The 26,081-nt window shown below is 41.8% G+C and overlaps 1 protein-coding gene across 1 annotated transcript in view; it reads right to left on the reverse strand.

Moving 5' to 3' along the window:
* CMTM8 (CKLF like MARVEL transmembrane domain containing 8) overlaps positions 1-14,996 on the reverse strand; it is a 46,785-nt gene extending 31,789 nt beyond the window's left edge. The window contains exon 1 of the mRNA XM_038391504.2: positions 14,658-14,996. Coding sequence (XP_038247432.1) covers positions 14,658-14,822 — 165 coding nt within the window. The 5' untranslated portion in view covers positions 14,823-14,996. The remainder of the gene's footprint in view (positions 1-14,657) is intronic.
* Between the last annotated feature and the right edge of the window lie 11,085 nt (positions 14,997-26,081).

Below are 26,081 nucleotides of genomic sequence, written 5' to 3' on the forward strand. Positions count from 1 at the left end.
CAGAGACTTCTGCACCATTGAACACATGCATAATTCATGTCCAGTGCAGAATTTTTTTTTTCCTGCACAGAAAATACATTCTGCCTGAGAAGTGCTGCAGTTCCCCCTTTTGCCCACCAAAGGCTGCTGTGGCACCAGGACAGCAGCGCCATGCCAGTGGCTGACTGGCAGTAATAGCCAGCAGTCAGATGTGTTCATCACAGCACCCTACCCACAGAACCAGGTTAGGAGGCACAGGATATGGGGGTGGGGGCGTGAGACACAGACAGAGTAAAAACAACAAGGAGTCCTTGTGGTACCTTAGAGACTAACAAATTTATTTGGGCAGACAGAATGGGTCACAGACTGGGGCGGGGGCTCAGGAGCTAGTGGGGTGACAGCACTGTGCTAGTGATTGAATGGGAAGAGGGCTGCACGTGCCTGACTGAATGGCATAGACTACGGGTCAGTCAGGGTCTGCATGGGGGAGGCTCCACAGCTCCCCAACAATCCCTACCCCCAAAAATACCCATTCCATACTTTTCCCACCCACACACAGCAACCCTCCAAGTTCACTCCCAGGCTCCTTCCCTCTTCCTCAGCTCCTCTGTTACTCCAACTCCCCCAAGTATTTGCACTGCTTCTGAGGAGTGCAGGAAGTAAGTTTCGGTATTGTACTTTAAATGAATTACTCCACGTTCTGTATTTATTTGCATAGTAAGGAATCTATTTGTTTAAAAAAAAATCCTCAATCTTTTTTTGTCTGTATTATTATAGACATACTTGCTGACAGGCATTTTGAAATAAATTACCGAAATAATTGAAACCGGCGTGATTATATCGTATTACTTTGACAAAATAAAATATGCAGAGTTTTAAAATATTGTGTGCAAAATTTTTTGGCACAGAATTCCCCCAGTAGTAAGTTTAGCTCTGAATATAAAAATCGTATTTGTAGGGTTCGACCCTCAGCCTATCAACCATTCCCATATCAAGTATGCTGTTTACAAGCTGTATTTTTCTAACCCCAAACCTTGAAAACTCAGCCTGGGATTTTGAGCTATGACATTACTTGCGTGCAGCCAAGTCATACCAAAAAACATGTAACATTCATTCCAACCATTGAAAACATCAGTCTTTCCTTACCATTCTGATCTCTTCTACCAAATACTTAGGGGCAAACACATCAGAAACAAACAGAAATATTTATTGGGAAGAAACTGTTGATTCATAAAAGCCAGACAAACAATACAAGTGTTGATCACTATACTCAAATTCCTCTCCAACTACTCTTTCATGTCCTTATCTCTCAAAATGCATGTGTTTTATTTTGTACGTGGAGACTACAGGCGAATCCTGGGCCCACTGAAGTCAATTGGAGTTTTGCTATGCATTTCCTGGGAATCAAGAGCTGATCTGATATAATCACATCTTTGTAATGAATGCAATGTACATACAACTTCTCTTAGACTGGTTTTGTTTCAAATAACTGATTTGGATGCTCTCTGTACCTTCAGTTATTTGGTAACCTTGTTTGCATGAACCATTTGTACAGTAAAAAAGAAAAGGAGTACTTGTGGCACCTTAGAGACTAACAGTACTCCTTTTCTTTTTTGTGAATACAGAGTAACATGGCTGCTACTCTGAAACCATTTGTATAGTGTTATCATAAAACAAACCACCACGTTAAAGGAGAATTCTCTCTCATACTTATTTTACATTTACATAATGGATTTGTAAAATGTTTATTTTGGAGATCTAATTAAAGTTGACAACATCCCCCTAAATCAACAGAAAATGCAGGTTTTTAGCCTTTAAAATAAAGTTATTTCTCTAGCCAGATCAACTCTGAGGCTGACATTCCATTATCTAGATTGATAAAAACGTGAAAAATAAATGTAACCAAGCTTAAAGAATTCTGTTTCATCTATTGCTTGTGTGGTCTACTGAATTTTAACTCAGTCTGATGGGAGACTTTCTAAGAATGCCCTTCACCTGTAACAGATTATCTTGCCCTGCTTACCCAAGGCAAATATTTGCCAGAAAAGTCTTATCGCATGAAAAGGCAGGCCAAAGCGTCGTCTTGACCAGACACATTGTACAAAAGACCGTCTTTTGTACAATGTCTCTGGTTATGTTTTATGATTACCAAATTCTGGAAAGAAATCTCCAAAGAGCTTATTAACACATTATATAGAACATTCTAAATGAAATCTGGATAGATTACTCTAGTGTGTATAGACTCAATGATTCTTTCCTTTGAAACAACATTTTTTTCAAAGGTTGAAAAAAAATCTTTTCAATATGCTGAATGAAATTTCCTCCTGATAAGACTACTTTACCTTCTGAAGAATGACACGGTATAAGCATAATATCTTATTAAGAGTAAGGCCCTGAATTCTGCAAACATTTATGCATGCATTTACCCGTGTCCATCTGAGTAGTCTAAATGAATTCACTGGGATTTCTCAGATGCATAAAGTTAAGCATGTGCTTAAGACAGATTGCTGCCCAGCTGTAACATGCTAAATAAGGAGAGAGATTTTCAGGAACGGTTCGTTTAAAAAAAAAAAAAAAATGAAAAAAAAAAAGTATGGATACCCCCTGCTTTGTATTAATATAAATGAATTACCAATTTGACTTAAAAAGTTGTATTATTCCAGTCTCATGACAACTATAGATTTTTGTGTGTTCATGTAGCATACTTAATACTAGTTTTGCACAGTCTTTTAAAAGGTTAACTTTTTGCCATAAAATAAGACCTAATGCAAAGAGGTATCTGTTTTACAAATTTACTGTTTCAGATGTATACATTCACATTGTACATTAATTCCCCAAGCATTGGTTAGCAGGACTTAAATAGATAAATATTCCATTCTCTATTATCTCCTCATGTATAAATTAAACTGGATCATCTCCTCCCACCCATCACCCTCTCGAGTCAAACCCTGTCAATGCAAGAATCAATTCCAAACACAAAGGTCAGTTTTACTGGAACTGGTGTTGTTTGTGTAACTACAGTATTTCCCACTTGGAAACTTCACAGGAATATAGAAACAAACAGTCACAGCATATACCAGAACAACAACAACAACAACAAAAAAAACAAAACGCTGTCTAGCCTGGTATTCTGTCCCTGACAATGGCCAATTCCCCTTACATTAGAGGAAGATGTACAACACCTATTATGCGCTTACTTGTGCTGTAATATACTTCAATACAATCCCATAGGGAAGAGGAGATATTTTTCTTGAAGGTCAATTGGTGGTCAGTTTATTCACTGACACAAAAAGATTGACAACGTTTGTAATTCAAAACCCAACATTTTAAAAATACCAGACTCTCTTGCTTTAGCAATGGTAGATAACCACTCTTCTACACCTGCACCTAATGAATGCACTATACACCCAGATACATAAAATGTTTGGAATTCCATCAAAGAACCTGCTGGTGATTCAGATGGCTAAGAACTTTTTTGCCTTTTTCCACAGGAGTTCTTTAATAGTATAAATCCCTTGCAGTTTGATTATTTTAAGAGTTTGGAGATTAAATAAGGTGCCATTGTAACAAAACTACAGTTCCTGGCTCACTTCACTGCCAGCTAGTGGCAGATTTTACAAAATGAGCCTAAGACAGACTCAAAAAAGTCTAGGACTGGAAGGGACCTTATGATCATAATATACATGTACAAGGGGGCTCAACAATGGTTGTAGAAGAAACCTTAATTCTGGCACCTCCTAACTTTTGAATCTTTGACTTTCCAACTTCTATAATTTCTTTAATCCATAGTTGCATGTATAATATACGTACATGATCTTGATGCAAGTGATTAAATTACTTGTAGTAAGATGCATTATGTTTACGTGATCTTTAAACGTTAGACCAATTGCAGATCTAGATGTATTGTATTCAGTAAAATATTTGAAACAAAAAATACTGATGTCTTTTAACAGTTTGATTCCGAGCACACAGAGGACAATAGTGCATTTGTTTTTACATTCTATTTCTACAGCCATGGTCATGGGCATCCAAGCGTGAATTCACCCTCACCTTACCTGACCCTTGCTAGAGTCTGTGCTACCACGGTCCTCACCACTCAGACAGTAACTCAGAAGTCCAAGACTGATCAAACAGTATCATGGGGTTTTACCAACTCCTTAATTCCTGGATGCAACACTTTGTCCAGTCAGATCTCCTCTACTCTTTCCCATACTCAAGTCACAGCTACACTGCAGCATGACACACACAGCTCAGAGCTTGCAGTTTACTTTTTGCAGCACTGCAATCTTGGGAATGTCACTCACAGTAGTAAAGAAAAATAAATATAAAGGGGATTAGTTATTGAAATTTCAGTACAACACATGCACACATACACCACACACCTCTGGATTCTCTGGCTGCCTAGCTCCCTGACTAAACAAACATATAAATACAGTCTGTGCTGCAGAGTGTCACCAGGAGTCTCCTTAAATTCTGGCCTGGACAAAGCAGTCATGGAAAGGGATGTTGACTAACAAGGCAAGTCTTGTATTCAGGCATTTGGTATGAAACGGACGTCCTTGCTAAGGGTCCTTTTAAGTTGAGTGGGTCAAATCATCAGCTAAAACACAAACAGCCCCAGTTATGGCTGTAGATGCTGTTCTCCCCAAATAGACATTTCACTCCCAATAGTTCTATAGGATTTATATATATTGTATTTGACTGGCACATGTAAACGGATTGTTAATCTAGTTCCAGTTAACTTGGTATTATTAAAACTAACAAAATGTCATCATGGGATCTCTTAGTCCCTTTCATAGTTTAAGTCTAATACCAATCCCTTTTAGGACCTGATCCAACTCCTGTTGAAAGCAGTGACCTAATTCTCCTATCACTCTGTGTAAACCAGGAGTTGCTCCCCTGAAATTGCATCACTTATACCTGTGTTACTCCATTCAGTGATAGAAGAATCACTTCTATGACTCCAACAGGAATTGGCTCCTACCCTTACTGCACAGTGCTGCTCCTTAGAATATGTGATAGGTTATACAATTTATTTGTCGTTTGACCCTAGGAAAGAGGGCTTGGTGCTCCTTCAGAGGCACAATTTTGACTGCTTTATTGGAATTAGAATAGGAATGAGCGTGGGAGAATCACATTGCAACTCTTTGTCCCCTATTTTTCTTATATTTTTGGATAAAACTAAAAGAAAATACAAAAACAAAAACAACCTGGTACCTGAATTTATGGCAGGGTTACTCCCCGCAGAAAACAACATGTTGAATAAGAATGCATGCCCACCAGCAGAGAAAGACATGCCAAGGGACAGATAAGTATGCTTAGTACCATTTCAGTTCTGAAGGTCTCAGAATTCCTGTGAGGAATGTGTGTTTGTTTTGAAACTTTAATCTTTAAGAAGAATCCCCTATACCAGTAGTGAGAGCTCTTGCAAGTGCTGCTTTTAACTCAACCTTTTGCTATCCACTTTGCATGTGAGTGATGTGTGTGAATTATGACTTCAGGAATGAAGGAGAATTCCCACAATTGCAGGGCAGGCAGGGACGTTCACCAGCAGTGCAACGCACCTGTGTGTTGGGATCAAAGAGTTGTCTTGTGGTTAATACACAAGGCTAGGAATCATTGGATGTGGGTTCCATTCCCAGCTTTGCCAGAGTTACGTGTGATTTGAAGCAAGCAATTTAACCTGTCTGTGCCTCAGTTTCCCCAGGTGTGAAGTAGGGTAATGATGCTTCCCTACTTCGCAAGGTGCTGTAAGGCTAATTCATTCGTGTGTGTAAAACACTCGGAGATTTTTAATTCGGGGACGGGGGAAGAAGGAAAAATTTACAGTGATAAAGGGGAAAGGCAATGATGGGGGAGGGGGCATGGAAGAGGAAGCACCAATAGGAAGGGAAGTCCAGGACTTTGTACTATTGTCTTAGCCTTATATTTACATAATAGCAGGGTAAGAAATCTGCATCCCTTGTGTTGTAATTTTACCAATACCGCTACCCAGTCTCTTCACTAGCAGCCTAGCTTCAGTGGTGGAGTTTTAAAAAGCCCAACTCCTCCAGAAAAGCCTTCACACCACCCAGCAACAGAGCACTCCTTAACAGCCTCCGTCCCCCTCCTTGCATATAATTAAAAATTTTATTAAGATGATGTTTATAAAAAGTGAACGGTACAGAGTTTAAGTAAAAGTTTCTGGTTATCAGGGAATAACGTACAGATTATCAAGGGGTGTGAAGTTCGGTTTAAGATCGGATGGCATAAGGAATACATAATCTGCAATATCCCTGATTGGGGGCAAAAGGTTGATGAGTCAAAGTACAGACACTGAAATATGAGGTTTCAGAGTAGCAGCCGTGTTAGTCTGTATTCGCAAAAAGAAAAGGAGTACTTGTGGCACCTTAGAGACTAACAAATTTATTAGAGCATAAGCTGAATGCATCCGATGAAGTGAGCTGTAGCTCACGAAAGCTTATGCTCTAATAAATTTGTTAGTCTCTAAGGTGCCACAAGTACTCCTTTTCTTTTTGTGAAATATGAGGGTATGTTGCTCATATAATGGCTACGTTCAGGTGTGGAGTATAATGAGTGGATACGATGATGAGGATGGATTGATCCTCATTTGGTGAGATTTAATGTTCAGTGAGGTTGTGGTTCCAGTTCATATGGTCCAATGGAAAAAAGTCTCTCGGTCCCTTTCTTGTAGTCAATGCACAATGTCACTCCAACTCACCCCTCCTGGTACTGTCAGTGGCCAGTGATGTATTAGGTGTAGATGTCCCTGGACTATCTGATGGTGTCTTGTACACCCAGCCACTGCACTATCCTTGAACTAGGGCTGCAGGGGACTGGATCTACTCTACAGGAATTGCTGAGAGCCTGGGAGGGCTATAAATTACTTCTTCCCTAGCAGAGTACCACACTGGTATCACCACTCCAGAAATGAACAAGCATCCAGCTGCCCCCTGTATACCATATTGCCTTCTTTTGGGCTTCTGAGTGAGCTATAAGAGACCCCTAATCCAGCTCTTTAATTAGAATTAAAGCATTCAAAGATTATTGCAGAGGTTTTACTGCTCATCTCTAGAATAAATGCCAACAAGAATCTTTTCAAAACTGACACTAAGAGGCATAGGAATTTTGATTAGACTCACTACTCATCCAATGACTGCATTTACGTTTATGAATATTTTTAAATGCATTTTTCTCATGACAAAGTAATAGCACAGGAGACAAATTCTACCTTAAATTTTGAGGTATTGGGAATTTCTCACATTCCTAAACTTTTGTAAAGTGTCTCCATTCATTTCAAGTTCTGTTATCTAACACGCCTCCTGTCAATCCCACTATTGTTTCTGTTCATGCTTGGGGCACATTCCACACATCACCTTTCAAACTTTGTTTTCTTGTATTTCACCCACATAGTCCTCTTGTTCCAAGGAAATACACTGATCTAGTCCAGGAAACTATAGACCTTTCAGGAAACAGAGCTTTAAACAATTATGTGATCCCAAAGGAAGATGGAAACTATATGTATATATCTGCTGAAGCAGTGGTGGTTAGGGGGGGTGATGGAATAACAGTCTAAAATGCAGTGAGGTCTGACACCTGACTTCAGTGGAAGTTTTGCCTGATTAAGGAGTGCAGGACTAGGCCTAGAATTCATGCCATGCATTTTCACATTCAGTGTGTATAAAAAGAATCTCTGAAGTTATTGACTGCTGCAGAGGTAACTTGTTACACCCAGTAATAAGTGATTAATTTTAAGCATATGCTTAAGTCCATCCCTATTCAGCAAAGCACTTGCTTAACTTTAAGAATGTGCTTGAGTTTCATTGACTTCACCCAAGCAGATGCGCCCAGTTACTGGGGGAAGTATTGAGAGTCCTGCCATTCCAGAAGCTGGAGGGTGGGATTCCTGCTACTCCCGAGAGAAAGGAGGGGGGCTCATGCTGCTGTCTCTGCCTCTCTGAAGGGGCATTCCAAAGTTATGGGGATAGGGCCATTGGCTTAATCAAGCCCTGATAATTCATTTATGTGATGTGCAAAGCATAGGGCCAATGAGGAAATGCTGCACTCAATAAAATGGAGTAAAACTTTTGTTTTACACTTGCTCAAGTAAAGGCCCTCACTGAGTCGTTCCTGTCCACAGCTCTTACTATTTTATTTATTTCATCCCTCTTAGTACTAGCTAATTCACCAGAACAGTGTTGCAATTTGGTAAGGCAGTGTGCCTTTTTGGATGCATTCTATTAAACTGAAGAGATGTTTCAGGGATGCGCGTTATAAAAATGCTTTCCCACAACTCTGGAACTTTTTGTTCTAGTACTGAGGTAAGCCTCCAGTTTTATCAAGAAAACCAAGTACATGTGATACCTACTTAATCTGAGACTCGCAATACTATCAGAACGAGAGATGATTCATTGGGAATCTTTCTGGATTATACCCCAGAGTCAGACACCTTAAATTTGGACGGGGTAAAAAAATACCTAGTGATTTAGTGACAAAACCATGATGTATTGCCCAGAAATGCAATCTAGAAACAAAATCCTGTATATCTGCAGAATTGCAAGAATGATCACATTAATGAAAAACCCAGAATAAGGATGTAGATTCATAAGAACTACATAACCCTGAAGAGTGTTTGGGTGTGATATATATGTGAAAAAGTGAACGATCAGCCTGGTCACAGCTAAAAAGAATGCCATCCCATTTATCCACTTGCAGTAGCACAACAATCTCCTAAATACTTTAAGCTGTACTTGTTTAAAATAAATATCCAGCATAAAGACTAAATGCACTAACAATTTTTTAAAAAAAAAAGAATACTGTAGCCAGCAACATGTTTCTGAGCAGCAACAACTTGGAGGAATCGCTGTCATTATTCAAAGTAAATATTTGTATTACTATATGCTTAGCAACCAGAAAATTCTCCACTCCTGCAAAGTGCTCCATAAGAGTTGGCCTGAAAAGCTGATTTACTACTCTGAGGGGGCACTTCTAGTCATTGTTTCGCTGATCCATAAAATTCCTGAGAAGACAAACATGTCTTTCTAAGCCATCATGTCTTTTGAGAGGATATTTCTGTTCTGGACAACTCTGGAAGTTGTTATTCTTGCTTCTTTGAAAATGCAACATGACACCTTGGAGGGGTTATACTAAAGGAATATCTGCCACTACCTTTTACTAGGGTATGGCTTCACTGCAGAGTGAGTCTGGGTAATCGGCAGCTGAGTTTGAGCATTAGGTATAGCTTATCTTGGGTCTGAGTACCTGCACGAAAAAGCCCCACTGAAGTTACTCTTGTCTTCGCTGTCTGTAGCCATCTGTGTGTGTTGCTAGACTTCCGGAGGGGGTGCTATCCCATAGTTCTTTGTTCTCCAATAAGCCAAGCTGCTCTATGATTCTTTCCCAGTGAATTGTGGGAGAACCCATCTGTTCTGGCCACAAATGAGAGAACTGTGGGAAGGCACTTGTCAGGGTTCCCTCCCCACTCTGAACTCTAGGGTACAGATGCGGGGACCTGCACGAAAGACCCCCCAAGTTTATTTCTACCAGCTTAGGTTAAAAACTTCCCCAAGGCACAAATCCTTCTTTGTCCTTGGATGAGTATTGCTGCCACCAACAAGTGAGTTAGACAAAGATTCAGGAAAAGGACCATTTGGAGTTCCTGTTTCCCCAAAATATTCCCCCAAGTCCCTTTACCCCCCTTTCCTGGGGAGGCTTGAGAATAATCTACCAACCAGATAGGTAAACAAGGTGAACACAGACCGGACATTAAAAACCAATTATTAAAAAACAACTGTATTATAAAGAAAAAAAAGTAAAAGAAGCACGTCTGTAAAATCAGGATGGAAGCTAATTTTACAAGGTAATAAGACTTAAAACACAGAGGATTACACCCCTAGGCAAAACTTCAAAGTTCCAAAAAAAAAAAAAAAAAAAACACCAAAAAAAAAACAACAACAACAACAACAACAACAGAGATAAATCTCTCTCTTAGCACAGGGAAAATTCACAAGCTAAAACAAAAAAGATAATCTAACGCATTTCCTTGCTATTACTAGAAGTTTAGATTTATCATTCAGTAGGAGCTGGATTACTTGCTTGGTCTCTCTCTTTGTCTCCGGAGAGAACACACACAGAGCACAAAAACAAAGCCTCCCTTCCCAGATTTGAAAGCATCTTCTTTCCCCATTGGTCCTTCCAGTCAGGTGCCAATTAGGTTAATTGAACTGATTAACCCCTTACAGGTAAGGGGATTCTGTATCTCTGGCCAAGAGGGATTTTATATTACTGAATACATAAAGGTTGTGACCCTTCCCTTTATATTTACGACCGCACTGGAGAACTTTCATCGCTGGAGGGATTTAGCCGGTGTCCAGGTTATCTGAGTTTTAGCTTATACCCTAGCAGTGCCAGCGAGCCAAGGTTTAAAGCACCACTAAACTCACAGGAGAGGGTTGTGCGTGTGAATGGGAGGCAGAGGTTAGGGGCAATACCTAATTAACCACATGGCCTAACTCTGCAGCGAAGACATATTCCTAGCTGGTACAATTTTGATATATTGTCAAGCACGTATCCATTCTGTTTGCTAGTTGAACCTGTGGAATTCTTCCTTTGCCTCACACCAGGCAAGAGCTCTGCATTTTTAGAACTAGAAGCCATTAATGGTATCCTCACTGTTGTGCTGTGTGGCTGACTGATAAATTATGCAGCAACACAGTAATAAACCCGAACTTTTAGAATTTCTGATTAGGGGATTTGGATTAGTTTTAAAGTTGAGTTTCAGTGAGTTTGGTACATAGGATGAGCAGGACAGGTAGAAGCTGACCGGTGATTTGGTGCCATTTTTGATATATGGATCCTGTCTAAAAATAGTCATGTCCAGGTACAATGCCTTGGGAAGCATTTCTTCCTGGGAGGAGGGGAAAGAAGGGCAGGGTTTGATCAAAGCCTGGGGACAGTACTTATTTTTCACACTAAACTCTATTTTGGTTTCAATGTTATAATCCCTATTTCAACTGGATGTCTTCTGTAAAGTTAGGGGGGAAAGCAAACAAACAAACAAACCTAGAAGAATCTCTGTTTCAGTAGCTTTGACATAATTGGTGGAGTTAAGAACCAGCACTACTTGCTACAACTCAGAACTCATCTGTAGTGGTCTTTGTACTATTTTTCAGGCTGATGCATAATTTCTTACTGTAGCACACATGACCACAATCTTAGATCCCAATGCAGAACAGGACTTAAGCACATACCAAACATTGTTTTAAAGTTTCATATGAAGAAAGTCAGAGCTGATAAGAGTGGCACTAAAATAATTTTGAAATTCTTTTCCAAAGGACAAAACAGGTATCTCTAGACTCTATTTAGACAGAAATACTATGGAAACCATTCTCAGTCTGTAAGGCTAGCAAAGACTAAGAAGCACACTCCCATCCAGAAGTCTACACAAGAACCTGTATGCGTGGAGTGTTTAAGCACCTAAATTGAACTATAATCTCAGTCTCGAATGGAATTCACGCCATTGTACCTATGCTAGAGACACCTCATACAGTACTTCCATGGGTTCTGTATAACACTTTACTGAGGTTCCAATTAACCTATTCAGATTTCTCTTATCAGAGAAAGCATGAGTGGTCTTGAGAACCTTGTTGCAATAAGGAGTGCAGAGGCAATAAGAAGTGGAAGAAGGAATGTGGCATTTCTTTTGAATACAATTACATGACTATACGTTGATTTTTTTTTTAATTGCCCTAATGTTGATACTGGAATGTTCCCAATGTTTCAAAACTTGAATTTGTTTACATTGCAGGTACCTAAGCACTCCAGATTGTTCTGACAATATCTAATAATTACAGCTCCACGCAAGTATTTTGGTTAGTAGTAGAAGTTACTACCTAGTATTAGGAAGTAGTAGAAAGTATCTTGTAACAGAGAAGAATGATTCTTCTCTGGCTGTTTCTGCCAGAGGTCCACTAATGATCCATACCGCACATAAGCCTGGAGTTCCATTTGGCTGGTTTGCTTTAATGATAATGGATAAGGTAATTACTCCACTGCTGGGTCAGACTTTTGGAAGTTTATAATAGTTACATTCTCAGCCCTTGAAAGTGGATGTGGCCAAATAAGTGACCTTTGCACAAACCATCAAAGTAAAAAAGTCAAGCAGAAACTTACATGGTGGATTGAAATGCTTAAAAAAAATGTTTAAGATCTCTAATCATTAGCGAATACATAGGTCGATTTAAAAAAGTTACAAATTAATTTAACAGAGAGGCAGTGTGTCTAATCGTTCAGCGCACAGGACCAACAACTGGGAACTCCCACATTCTAATCCCTGCTCTACCATCAATTTATTACTTGGCCTTAAGCAAGCAACAATCTCATTTTGACTGGCATCTTGTATAGTAATTTACATCTGTGCAAAGTAACAACAAAACTAAATCGGTTTCCATTTTTGGCTGAGCTTGCAAGATTTATCCTGCACTTGATGGTGTTTCTGTTTGGACATTTGATATTTAGATATAATGTGATAACTTTTGAACACTGCATCCAATCAATTCCAAAGTTTAGGGAATGTTTGAGGCAAGTTCTTGACACTCTGCATGACTTGGCTCCCAGAAAACAGAGAAATAATGGTGGGGGAACGAGGGGGGGGACACACAAAGATGGGGGGGAAGAATGGGAACCTTGGTATTGGGGCAGGGGGAGAATAGGAGCATACGCAGAACCCTTGGCATGGGTTGTAATAGGGGAGAACAGGTGACCCTGATACAGGGGAAAATAGGGATATGGGAGGGGAAAGCAGAATGGGGCAGAAGTGAAGGCATACACAGCACTGGCACTGAGGAGATAGTGGGAGACTGGCATCAAGCAGAATAAGGGTCACACAGGGCCCTGGCAAGGTGTGAAATGGAGGTCCCTGGTAAAAGGGTGAAGGGGGCAGAATGGGTGTGTGAACAAAGCCTCTGAGGAGCAGGGCAGAGGAACGTGGGATGCACACAGAACTTCTGCCATGGGGGCAGGATAGGAGACCTTTGACTGGGAAAATGAGGACCAACCAACCCTGGCATGGAGGGAAATGGGGGTGGGGAGCACACAGAGCCCCTGACATGAAGTGTAGATGTAGAGTTTTCCAGGGAGTCTCTGAAATTGAGGGGATGGGAGGGTGGCATGCAGGAGCCTGGGGCAGAGGCAAATGAAGGAATAGCGAGTGTGTGCAACAAGCTTGATCTACAGAAGCAACAAAGCATTAAACCCCCTACTAGAACAACTCTGCGCAGGGGCAACTGACTTTACAAAGTGCAATGAAATGATGAATCAGTCCCTTATCTATCTATAAAATAGGGATGATGTGTTACTTAGTTTCTTATCAGGGTGTTTTGAGAGTTAATTTATTAATATTACCAATGCAGCATATAAACGCGCAAAACAAAATATTTGAAAATCTGATCCTGATCAGCCAAGACTGTTTTTCCCCTGCAAGAGTTGTTGACATTACAAACACTAAAACAGACAAAAGAACACATCCCCTGCTCTGTGTAGATGTTTATGTCATCAAGTTTTATGGGTCTTTACAAGACAAGAACTTGACATTTATCATTTAAAACTGCATTTATTTTATCTAAATCAAGTGCTCTGTTACTGATGAGATTTCAAACAGAATATTACAAGCATTGTACTCTAGAAGCACCCAAACCACTGGCCTGCAGGAGTTTTGATTGTAGTGCAGGAAACAGTGCAGTTGTTGCAGTCAATGAACGGGGGGAAATGTTAGGTAGAGACTAAAGCCATATAAAATGAGCTTCTCTGTGATGATCCTAAAGGGTAGATTTTGGGGACCTAGCTCTCAACAGTCCCATGGTCTGTCTGTGAAATGTGTAATTTAACAAACCCTGATAGAATAGAAAATGTATTGTTTCTCGATTACTCATTTAGACCCCACCAGCTGATCTGCGTGGACAGACCTACATGGGGGTGGGGGGGCATAGCTGTCTGAACCTATGGATCCGTTTGCAGGGTCAGAGACTAAAACATTAAAGTTCTTCTTTGGTGATTATTCAACTTTAAAGCTGGATGGAAACTGATTTACAACTTCTGACCTGGACACCACAATGATGTTACATTTCAGGAAGGTACCCACAAGAGATTCTAATATAACAATTTTAATTAAAATATAGTTAATTGCAAATATGACTCAGTATTCGCTAGTCTTCAATGTTTTCAACATTTTAAAACATTTAGTATTACAATGAATGTCCTGCAAGGAGCTCCGCCCAGGCAGCTCTCTACTTTAGAAGGCTGAGCTAAAGGTGCAAAGGGTGGATTGGAGCCACTCCGGAGTCACCCCACACCTGAGCTCACAACGCAGCCCGGAGTAACCTGCTACTTAACAGAATCATCAGCTCACATGTAACCCGTTACTCTGGCAGCTGCGTTTCTCTCCAACAGGCAGCGGGCTCGCGAGGGGCTTTACCATTAAAAGCAAAGTCACCGCAAAGGCAGGTCCTTGTGCGAAGCCCCCGTCCCCAGGCCGCTGGAGAGAAGCCGCAAAGCGTGGGAGGGAGAGGCTAGAAGCGTCCGCGAAACCCTGCCCGCCTGGGCGAGACCCGGAGCGGCCGTCAGCCCCGGCGGCTCTCCCTCCCCACAAGCCGAGGGGACGCGACGGCGGGCGGGTTACTCACGGTCTCGGCCAGCATGAGGATGCCGGGCGCGGTTCGCAGGAACTCCCTGTCGTAGGCGAGGGTGCCGGCGCCGGCCGGGGAGAAGCTGGCGGTGAAGGAGCTGCTGCTGCTGCTGCTGGTGGTGACCGTCTGGGCGCCAGGGCGCGGCTGAGGCGGTTGCTCCATCTTCAGCCGCCGGGACTGGGCAGCCTCCCCCACGGCGCGGTGCAAGCCCCGGGTGCGCAGGGCTCAGCCCGGCCTCTGGCCACGCTCAATGGGCGGCGGCGGCGGCGGCACGTGAGCGCAGAGCGAGCGCGGCTTTGTGCGGCCCCCTGCCCCGGGGCACCGCGCCGCGGCCCCCCGCCGAGCGGGGCGGGGCCAGGCAAGGCCGGGCGCCGGGCGGGCGGTGCCGAAGGGGGGCAGCCCCTTCCCCCGACTGCTCCACGGACGCTTCACTTCAAGGCTTATAACTTGGGCGATTCCGGCCCCCTTGAGGCCAGTGGCAAACCGCCCCCTCCCCCGCCGAGGGCAGGGAGCTCAGCCCTGCCCGGGGTGAAGTCGCCTTTGTGCCGAGGCCGCGGACACGCGCTTTAACCCCCTGCGTTGGGGCGGGGGTCAGCCGGCTCCCTACGGCGAAGGGAAGCGCGCGTCCCTTTCCTCCCGCGGAGACCCCCTTCCGGCGCTTGAGCTGCCAGCACGTGGGGCCGGGGCTCTCCCCGCGCGGGGTGTGGACACCACCCTAGGCCAGGTGAGCCCCTCACGGCCGCGGGTAGCCACGTCTAGCAAAGAACGCGCAGGGGGCGCTTTGGAGGGGAGGAGCATTTCATCCCCCTAGGAGCTGCCGCCGCCGCCGCCGCCGCCAGAAAATAGGAAGTGGGGTGTGTGACAGATTGGACTCCCCCCCCCCCCCTTTCCGGGGTGCCGCCTGAGGTGCGGGAATCCTACTGAGCCCCGCACCCCCTCACTCCGCGCTACTGTGACCGGCTCTCAAGCCCCTTTCCGGGACACACACGGCGGGGGGGAGGGGCACACCCAGCTGTAGAATCACACACAGTCTGCAACGGGGGTGGGCCACAGGCGGCCGGTCAGGCTAATCCGCTGGCGGGCCACGAGGCACTTTGTTTACATTGACCATCCACGGGCGCCGCTCCCGGTGGCCGTGGTTCACCGTTCCTGGCCAATGGGAGCTGCGGGAAGCAACGCGGGCTGCAGGGAGGGGCTGGCCACGGCTCGCTGCAGCTCCCATTGGCCCGGAACGGCGGACCGCAGCCATTGGGAGTTGCGGGCAGCCGTGCCTGTGGCCGGTCAGTGCAAGCAAACTGGCTCGCCGCCTGCCCGTGGAATATCCAGCTGGGCTGCAGTTGCCCACCACTGGTCTACCTTCAGCTCTCTGTGGGAGGACTCAGCTAGGGGATTGCCCAGGACTCCTGTGAAAACACCCTTTAGAGAAAAGAAAAGGAGGACTTGTGGCACCTTAGAGACTAACAAATTTATTAGAGCATAAGCTTTCGTGAGCTACAGCTCACTTCATCGGATGCATTTGGTGGAAAAAACAGAGGAGAGATTTATATACACACACACAGAGAACATGAAACAATGGGTTTCTCATACACACTGTAAGGAGAGTGATCACTTAAGATAAGCCATCACCAACAGCAGGGGGGGGAAGGAGGAAAACCTTTCATGGTGACAAGCAAGGTAGGCTAATTCCAGCAGTTAACAAGAATATCAGAGGAACAGTGGGGGGTGGGGTGGGAGGGAGAAATACCATGGGGAAATAGTTTTACTTTGTGTAATGACTCATCCATTCCCAGTCTCTATTCAAGCCTAAGTTAATTGTATCCAGTTTGCAAATTAATTCCAATTCAGCAGTCTCTCGTTGGAGTCTGTTTTTGAAGCTTTTTTGTTGAAGTATAGCCACTCTTAGGTCTCACTTACAGTGTGTATGATAAACCCATTGTTTCATGTTCTCTGTGTGTGTGTATATAAATCTCTCCTCTGTTTTTTCCACCAAATGCATCCGATGAAGTGAGCTGTAGTTCACGAAAGCTTATGCTCTAATAAATTTGTTAGTCTCTAAGGTGCCACAAGTACTCCTTTTCTTTTTGCGAATACAGACTAACACGGCTGCTACTCTGAACCCTTTAGAGAGTAAACCCAAAATTACACTGTCTTGCATTGTATGGAGAGCTATATAGTGTGAGCTAATTAAAATCACCCCTCTCTCTCTCCCGAAACTGGGTGACTAAATTTCATCTGTCATTTTGTTGCCCAGTGTTGATAAATGCAAAGTAATGCACATTGGAAAACATAATCCTAACTATACATATACAAGGATGGGGTCTAAATTAGCTGTCACCACTCAAGAATGAGATCTTGGAGTCATTGTGGATAGTTCTCTGAAAACATCCACTCAATGTGCAGCGGCAGTCAAAAAAGCAAACAGAATGTTGGGAATCATCAAGAAAGGGATAGATAATAAGACAGAAAATATCATATTGCCTCTATATAAATCCATGGTACGCCCCCATCTTGAGTACTGTGTGCAGATAGGGTAGCCCCATGTCCAAAAAGATATATTGGAATTGGAAAAGATTCAGAAAAGGGCAACAAAAATGATTAGGGGTATAGAACGGCTTCCATATGAGGAGAGATTAATAAGACTGGGACTTTTCAGCTTGGAAAAGGGGGGATATGATAGAGGTCTATAAAATCATGAGTGGCATAGAGAAAGTAAATAGGGAAGTGTTACTTACTCCTTCTCATAATGCAAGAACAAAGGGCCATCAAATGAAATTAATAGGTAGCAGGTTTAAAACAAACACAAGAAAGTATTTTTTCACACAATGTACTGCCAACCTCTGGAACTCCTTGCCAGAGGGTGTTGTGAAGGCCAGTATTACAACTGGGTTCAAAAGGGAGCTATGTAGATTCATGGAAGAGAGGTCCATCAATGGCTACTAGCCAGGATGGGCAGGAATGGTGTCCCTAGCCTCTGTTTGCCAGAAGCTGGGATTGGGTGCAGGGCATGGATCACTTGATGATTACCTGTTCTGTTCATTCCCTTTGGGGCACCTGCCATTGGTCACTGTCAGAGGACAGGATGCTGGGCTTGATGGACCTTTGATCTGACCCAGTATGGCTGTTCTTATGTTTTTAAGATATGCACAGCTTTTTGCCTCCCGCTCCCCAGTTATGAATTGCACAAACTGGGTTTTGGAATAAATATGAAACAAGTTTATTAACTACAATAAATTTTAAGTGATTATAAGGGATAGCAAACAGAACAAAGCAGATTACTGAGCAAATAAAACAAAACACGCAAACTAAGCTTAATACACTAAGGAATACTGGCTACAAATAATAATTTCTCACCCTAAATGTTGTTTCAAGCAGGTTGCAGAGTTTCTTGAAGGTAAACTGCACTGCTTGCAGCTTAAATCTTCAGGGATTCCTTTTACAGGCTGTCCTTTTCACCTGGATGCAGCCCCTGCCTCCCCAGCTCAGTTCCTTTGTTTCTTCAGGTGTTTTCAGCAGTCTTCCTTCTTGGGCAGTGGAGAAGAGCCCTGATTACCTCGCATCCCAGCCTTAAATAGGATTTACATATGGCGGGAATCTTTTCTTTCCTAGCCCACCCCCTTCCAATGGAAAAATATGAGCTCAAGATGGGACCGTGTACCAGGTGACATGATCACATGACCTTGTAGTGTCAAAGCAGCATCCCAGGAAGCTTCTCAGGAAGGTGGGAGATTAGTATCTTCAAAGTTCTATTGTCCTTCTTAATGGACCCATCCAGGCTGATTGCCTACTATCTGGTGGGCGTTCCCCCCAAGTACGCACACAGTTGTAATTGTTACATAATCAATATTCCTAATTTCAGATACAGAAATTATACATGCATACAAATTAGATAATCACATTCAGTAAACAATATCCTTTCCAATGATATCTCATATGACCCACCTTGCAAAAACATAGCATAGTTATACCATATTCATATCATAACAATATTTTTATGAGGAATATGGGATGCAGCATCACAGGGTGTGGGAAAGGAAGTATGTGTAGAAGATTTCAAACCTCACGAAGGGTGACATTGGGATTTATCTGGATCTTCAAAACAATCAAGGGACACCTGATTGCTCCCCCCATATAGAAGATTCTGACGGGTTGCAAGGGTGTTTATACAAAACCTATAAAAGTCAGACATCGAAAGTTATTGGAGATGGAAAACGTTAGGTCATTAGGAGTCTATCTTCATGACAATACAGGATTGTTCCCTGCCATCCACTGTCTAGTGCTTGTCCAGTCTCGTTTTATGCCCCAATAATAATAATAAATAAAATAATAATAATCATAAGAAGAAATAAAAATCCAAGTCACTTAAGAGATTCCTAAGTACACTGTCCTATTCAGAAAAAGAATCAGCAGGCATGTGTTACATAAGAACGGCCATACTGGGTCAGACCAAAGGTCCATCTAGCCCAGTATCCTGTCTTCCAACAGTGGCCAATGCCAGGTGCCCCAGAGGGAATGAACAGAACAGGTAATCATCAAGTGATCCATCCCCTGTCGCCCATTCCCAGCTTCTGGCAAACAGAGGCTAGGGACACCATCACTGCCCCATCCTGGCTAATAGCCATTGATGGACCTATCCTCCGTGAACTTATCTAGTTCTTTTTTGAACCCTGTTATAATCTTGGCCTTCACAATATCCTCTGGCAAAGAGTTCCACAGACTGACTGTGTGTTGTGTGAAAAAAAAAAAACCAAAAACTTCCTTTTGTTTGTTTTTAACCTGCTGCCTATTAATTTCATGTGGAGACCTCTAGTCCTTTTGTTATGAGATGGAGTAAATAACACTTCCTTATTATTCCATGTTATTTTATTTCCACTTTCAGGGATTCTCCAGTCATAGAAACATATATAAATGGCAATTGCATTTAAAGGTTAAACACCCCCAGAAGTGTCTAACCCCCCATTGCCGCACACACCCAAATTTAAAAATTAATGTTAACACCTTCCAAAAATGTAAAATGTTCTCCATAGAGCTGGTTGCCGTTTTCCTTCCGCTGTTTACTGATGCTGTCCTACTAACTCATGAGAAAGCCAGTGGTTTGATTTTTCAGTATCATCTTTCAGTGAGGGGTTGAATTGAAAGGGGGGAAAAAAGGTGATGATACTATTATAAGCTTCGCCCACAATATCAGTTCTGCTCATGTGAGCAGAGCACATGGTGGTGGTTACAGTAGGTTGGGTCGATGTTTAAAATAGCATTGTGTGCTACCATCTGGGTTCCTGGAGCTGGCTCCCCCTCCTGCAGGCTTCAATATGCCCATTGGGTTTGCTTGGTTCCTTTCTGATTGGAGGGGGAGAAAAGTGGTGGCAACTACCAAATGCCACCCTTTGTGGCAGTCAAAATGAGATGTTGCTCATAGTATATTGTGCAGATCTGTGATTCCTCCTCCTTTGTTACTGGAGCAATGAATTAGTTAGCACTGTTGGCATTTATATGATCATTTGGGGCATCTGACTGTTTAACAGAGATGAACAGGGCAGTGCACATCTCTCACAGCTACTGTTGCAGGCTCTCTGCAGATTCATCTGTCCCTCTTTATTGCTTACACTCCATTCCCCTTTTAATTTTTTTTAATGAAAGCTGAGATTTTGGAGAAAAAGACAGCAACTTCAGGCAAGTGTTGATCTGCTTTGCTGTGTACCAGCCCAGTCTGAGGCCTGCTTTCAGCCAGCTTGCAAATAAAAAAAAGGGCTTTAGCTGATGGGCACTGCAACTGCTACCCAGGAGCTCTTCCTTCACAACAACACTGAAGCTGTTCTAAGATCACACTGTTGTTGTTAGTAAGGAGCCACCATAACAATGCTAACTTTCCATCCTAGAGGAATGAGTCTTTCCTTTTCAGAGCTCCCAGCCCACAAGATCTGGAAGTACAAAAACCCAACAAACAAACAAACAAAAACAAACAACACCGAGGTAAGATGAAAAAACTCATGCCTACAGCGGTCCTATAAACAAGACAAATTACAAATAAAGGTCCAATCCTTCACATGACTTTCCCTTCTTGAGAAGCTGATTGTTTTCATATAGGATTCCATTGCACAAGTATTATCATTGTGTTTCAAGAACCTGATTTGGTGGACTCAGTTTTGATACCACTAAGTTTTAGATGCCACAGAAATGGATACTACCAAATTAGTAGAGCTGCTTTGTTCTCTATCCTTTAGTTTTCACATCAGGGGACGAAATTTTTCTCCATTTCATGCATCACAGCAGCAAATCCCACTGTGTTCTCAGTTTTGATGTCTATCATCCAAGCATCTCCAGGGTGCTCAGCATTTTTTACAAATAGGCTATTTTAATTATATCAAAGCAATTAGCCCATCAGGGGATAAGTTTCCTACACATGGTATATAATTTTATCTGTGTGACTCCAATTCAACAGGAACTAGATGGCTATATCCCCATGCCACATTTTGAAACTCTCCCACTGGGTGTCAGCCTGACATCCTTAACTAGCAAGATTTCCTCCAGCAAACATATATTCTAAAAATCAGTTCCAATAAAAGGACAAAACACATCTAGGAAACAATTTTCACCACTTATTTTGGCAGTTCACTGTTTATTTTGGAAGTGTGATAATTTCTTAATCCTCTGTGAGTTCTGTTTTTCTTTTGCATCCCTTGCAGTGAAGAGCAAAACAGAAAAGCACTCAGAAATCATCTAAGCTGGGCTATATTTTCTTACATGGAGATAGCATCAGAAACAAAATAATTGAATGCTGCAGCTTGAACAATTACCCTTTTATTGCAGCACAGCCAGAATAAAAGAGGGGGCCTATTTACGCTATTTTCAGAATTAACCTTTCAAGGGAAGGACAGGTGTCACTACAGAATATCAGTCAACACCCCCATGTACATTTGCCAGTTATTGTAGCTCTTCTTAAAGAGAACAGTGATTAGAACAGCATAAATAAACCTTTCCAATATGTAACTGTGTTTGCTAAATTAGAACAACCAAATACAAATATAATGAAGTTCCAAAGTTGAGGGTGTAATGATGCTGGTTCTGATGGGACCCAACTGAGAGTGCCAGTTGAGGACAAATTGCTTAAAGCCAGGCAGTTACAGCCTAAGGCTGGGGTTTTTCCATCTCTAAGGCAAACCAAACCATCCAAACAGAGAAGACTTTGGTTTTACCTCACTGGCTAACCACAAGTCACACAAGCAATTCACTTAGATACTCCAGTTTCCCAGTATCACCACCAGTGCCACTTGTTAAGGGGACGAATGGTTATGAAAACCAATACCCCAGTAAAAGAAAAAAAAAGAAAGGTTCTCTCGATCCCAAAGGACCAAGCCCCAGATGCAGATCAATAAACAAATCAGATCTTACTCACAAATACGATGTTGCCAATCCTTTAAAATCTAAAATCTAAAGATTTATTCATAAAAGGAAAAAGATATAGACGAGAGCAAGAATTGGTTAAATGGAATCAATTACATACAGTAATGGCAACAAAAAAAGGAGTACTGGTGGCACCTTAGAGACTAACAAATTTATTAGAGCATAAGCTTTTGTGAGCTACAACTCACTTCATCGGATGCATTTGGTGGAAAAAACAGAGGAGAGATTTATATACTTCTGATGAAGACACTTTAAGCCTCAGGAGAGAGCTCTCCCGTCAGCTTAATGCAGGAGTTATTAAGCTGACGGGAGAGCTCTCTCCTGAGGCTTAAAGTGTCTTCATCAGAAGTATATAAATCTCTCCTCTGTTTTTTCCACCAAATGCATCCGATGAAGTGAGTTGTAGCTCACGAAAGCTTATGCTCTAATAAATTTGTTAGTCTCCAAGGTGCCACCAGTACTCCTTTTCTTTTTGCGAATACAGACTAACACGGCTGCTACTCTGAAACCAGTAATGGCAACGTTCTTAGTTCAGCTTGTAGCAAAGATGGAATAAGCTGCAGGTTCAAAACAAGTCTCTGGAGTGCATCCACAGCTGGGATGGGTCATCAGTCCTTTGTGTAGAGCTTCCGTTTGTAGCAAAGTCCCTCCAGAAGTAAGAAGCAGGATTGAAGACAAAATGGAGGAGCTGCAACAGCTTTTTATATTCTCTTGCCATATGGTCTCTGCTTTCTTTGTCCCAAAGACAAGCTATACATCACGTGGCATGGAAAAACCTCAGACTTCTGTTCATAGGCATGTCCCCTGCATGCCTTGCTGAGTCACAAGGTGTATCTGCCTTCTCTCAATGGGTCAGTTGTATAGCTGATGGTCCTTAATGGGCCATCAAGCAGGCTAGGCAGAGCTGTCACCAGCTTGTCTGGGGTGTCACCCAGAAGCATAGCATAAGTTTGAAATAGAGACAGTATAGAGCCAATATTCATAACTTTAACTACAAAAATGATACACACATATATACAACATAATCATAATCAGCAAACCATAACCTCTCCATAGACCCCTTACCCAACAACCTTTATACAATATTTGCTGCAAATATATAACAGTGATCACAACAGTGATCTATACAGTTACAGATTGTGTCAATAACGACACAGAGGGCACTTCCTTGAGAATGTCCTGCAAGTAGGTTCCTCCCATTTAAACTAGAAGAGGACTGTTAGATCTTGTGCCTCAAATGCTGAGGTGTAGCCTGGAGAAGTGTGCCAGTTTCTCTGGTACTCAGGTGGAATATGTTTCCAGAGGCACTGTGGGGCAACAGTTCAGTTGAAATTTTCTGAATTCATTTTTTGTTGGGAAATGGTCTTTTTTCACAAAGAAATTGTTGGCAGTGTCAAAATGTTCCATTTTGTACAAAAATTTGGTGACATTTTCAATAAAAAAAGGGTTGAATAAAGTTATTGAAATGGTCATTGACATTTTTCATTGACCAAAATGTGGTTTTCGTTAAACAAAAATTTTCAATAATTTTTTTGGGGGGAAACATGGTAATTTTTTTTTTATTTTCACAAAAAACACCCAGTGACTTTCTACTGAAGAAGTAGACCAGCTGCTGAAAACAGATGGGTGAGGATGGGTTTAATGAGGCTGGCAGCCAGAGGGCTAGCAGAGATCTAAGAAAATGGAGAGAGCTTATGTTGAAGGAAGGAGCTATATTCGGAATGGAGCATAGCCAGGTCACATGTTGTAAGGAGTGTGGATGAGGGTGAGGTGGTGCTCAAGATGAATATACTCATTATACATCAGTGGAATTTACTGAGGATGAGATATTTGTCTGAAGGGTTAAACCACACTCTTAAAAGTATGTAATATAAATTAATTTTCATTTTTTCTTGATGTCACATAGAATCTGTAAAGCATGGAGGTCCATCAACAAACACATTGAATAAATAATTAACAACATACTTTGTTCTTCAACCATCTGCTTGACTGTATTAAAGTTCAAACAGAATAGGACAATCTGTTATATCAGAAAAAACTGATATCTACTAATATCAACCAGAAATACTTGATTTGTGCTTTGGTAGTTATCTAGCAATTTATGCTATAAACAAGTCCAATGATTCTTTGGGGAAAATGACACTGGTTTGTGTAGTATGAACGGATGTTTATCATGCACAGTCAGAATAAAAAAAAACCCCAAATCTTAAATTACAGATTTCATCATCAGAAAAATTGAATGTTTGCTCCAACAGAGAAGATGCTGTGGATGGGAAGTCTACATTTGCAGAACTGACTATTAATTTTGGGTGCTCAACTTGAGAGCCTTTAGAAGAAGGGCCTCATTTTCAGGTGCATGGGTGCTCTCTATCTTCTGAAAATCAGTTTCCTTCAAAGCATTTCTGATAGGTCACCCACAAATTAAGGTGCCTAAAATCACTAGTCAATTCAAAATTTAGTCTGAGAGACCATGGATGACAGTGAATATTAATGAGGTTTGATTGTCATCCTTGCAAATTACTGCTCTCTTGCTGGAAAAACAAAATATAACTGAATATTATAATGCTTCTGGCTCCTCTTGCAACTAATTACTTCTAGAATGAAAGATAAGCTTCTTGCTTTACAAGGAGGATTCTTGAATTACATGGACAGAGGCCATGCGTATTCAGGGAGACTTTGCAAATTATAATAAACACACAGTCCTTTTAAAAACATATACACTCTACATAGAGCGTATGCACCTCCATATAGAGAAAGAAAGCACCTGTGTTGAACAGCAATATACTGAATTTCCTGAATCATCTAATCCTATTACTATGAAATTAAGTGAACCCTTTTGGCAATAAAAACTGTGCTAAGAAAGACAAATCATTAGCTCCACAAGTTATTTATTACACTATGCATGTTAGTCTTTCACCAGCTATTCTCCCTAGTTTATAAATCTAAACCCCCATGCTTCATATATGTACAATTAGTTAAATGTGTGTTCAGGTGTTTTACATAGCATATATCTGACAGGCTCTTCTGATATCTTAGATACAATTCTGAGGGAAAGCTTCTCATCACTATTCTGGAGTATTTATACTTAGGTCCTGATCCTGCAAAGACCTTTGTATGTGCTTAAATGTTTGCACTGCAGATAGCGCCATTGCAGTTAAGAAAACCACTCGCAGTGAGTGAAGTTAAGCACATGTATAATTCTTTGCAGGATTGCAGCCTTAGACCAAAACACTTTTGGGGCAGGGATCATTTTTTGTCTTGTGTGCACAATGCCAGCCACAGTGGGGCACCAGTCTCTGACTGGCTCTCTGGGCATTAATTCAATACAAATAAATAATGATAATAACCAGTAAAGATAGCTTCAGACCAGGCATTTTCACTGAATACATGCATATGTATTTTCACTGAATGTATGTGTGATTATGTATTTTATACAAACATAGCATATAATATTTATTCAGTAACTGAGTCCAGCTCAAGCAGCTGGAGGAAAATACCACCTTCAATAGCTACCAATAGAATATTTCTTTCTTGATAAAGAGTGAGAGACAAAAGTAGTTGAGCTGCCCCTCCTGTGATCTCATTACAGCAGCAAAAATGTTGCTGTTGGATGAAGTTCATACTCACCTTAAGATTTTCCAGATTCAGTCAATGAAGAGTTTCAGTTGTGAGACTGACCTTGACATATATATGTGATATTCAATTCCTGGTATTGCTGATTTGGACTATTTCAACTGATGTCTATAAGTGTTCATAGACTGAACAATTAACTACAACTACTGACTACTGGCAACGTAGCATGTTAAAAGTCTATGTCCTTCTTTGTTATTCTGGAGGAATGGGATACCACGCCAGGAGGAAAATGGGATAAATGATTTCCAAGAAGTTGAGAAAGAGGAACCAGGGCAGAAATTAAAATTAATTCTTCACTCCTTTAACTATATATATTTTAGTCGAAATGGTAGCAGCTGGACTCACTGCTGTAAAGTCATTTAAAGATTGCTAGTAGCAGCAGCCACACTG

Source organism: Dermochelys coriacea, chromosome 2 (genome assembly GCF_009764565.3).
Source record: "Dermochelys coriacea isolate rDerCor1 chromosome 2, rDerCor1.pri.v4, whole genome shotgun sequence".
Lineage (NCBI taxonomy): Eukaryota > Metazoa > Chordata > Testudines > Dermochelyidae > Dermochelys > Dermochelys coriacea.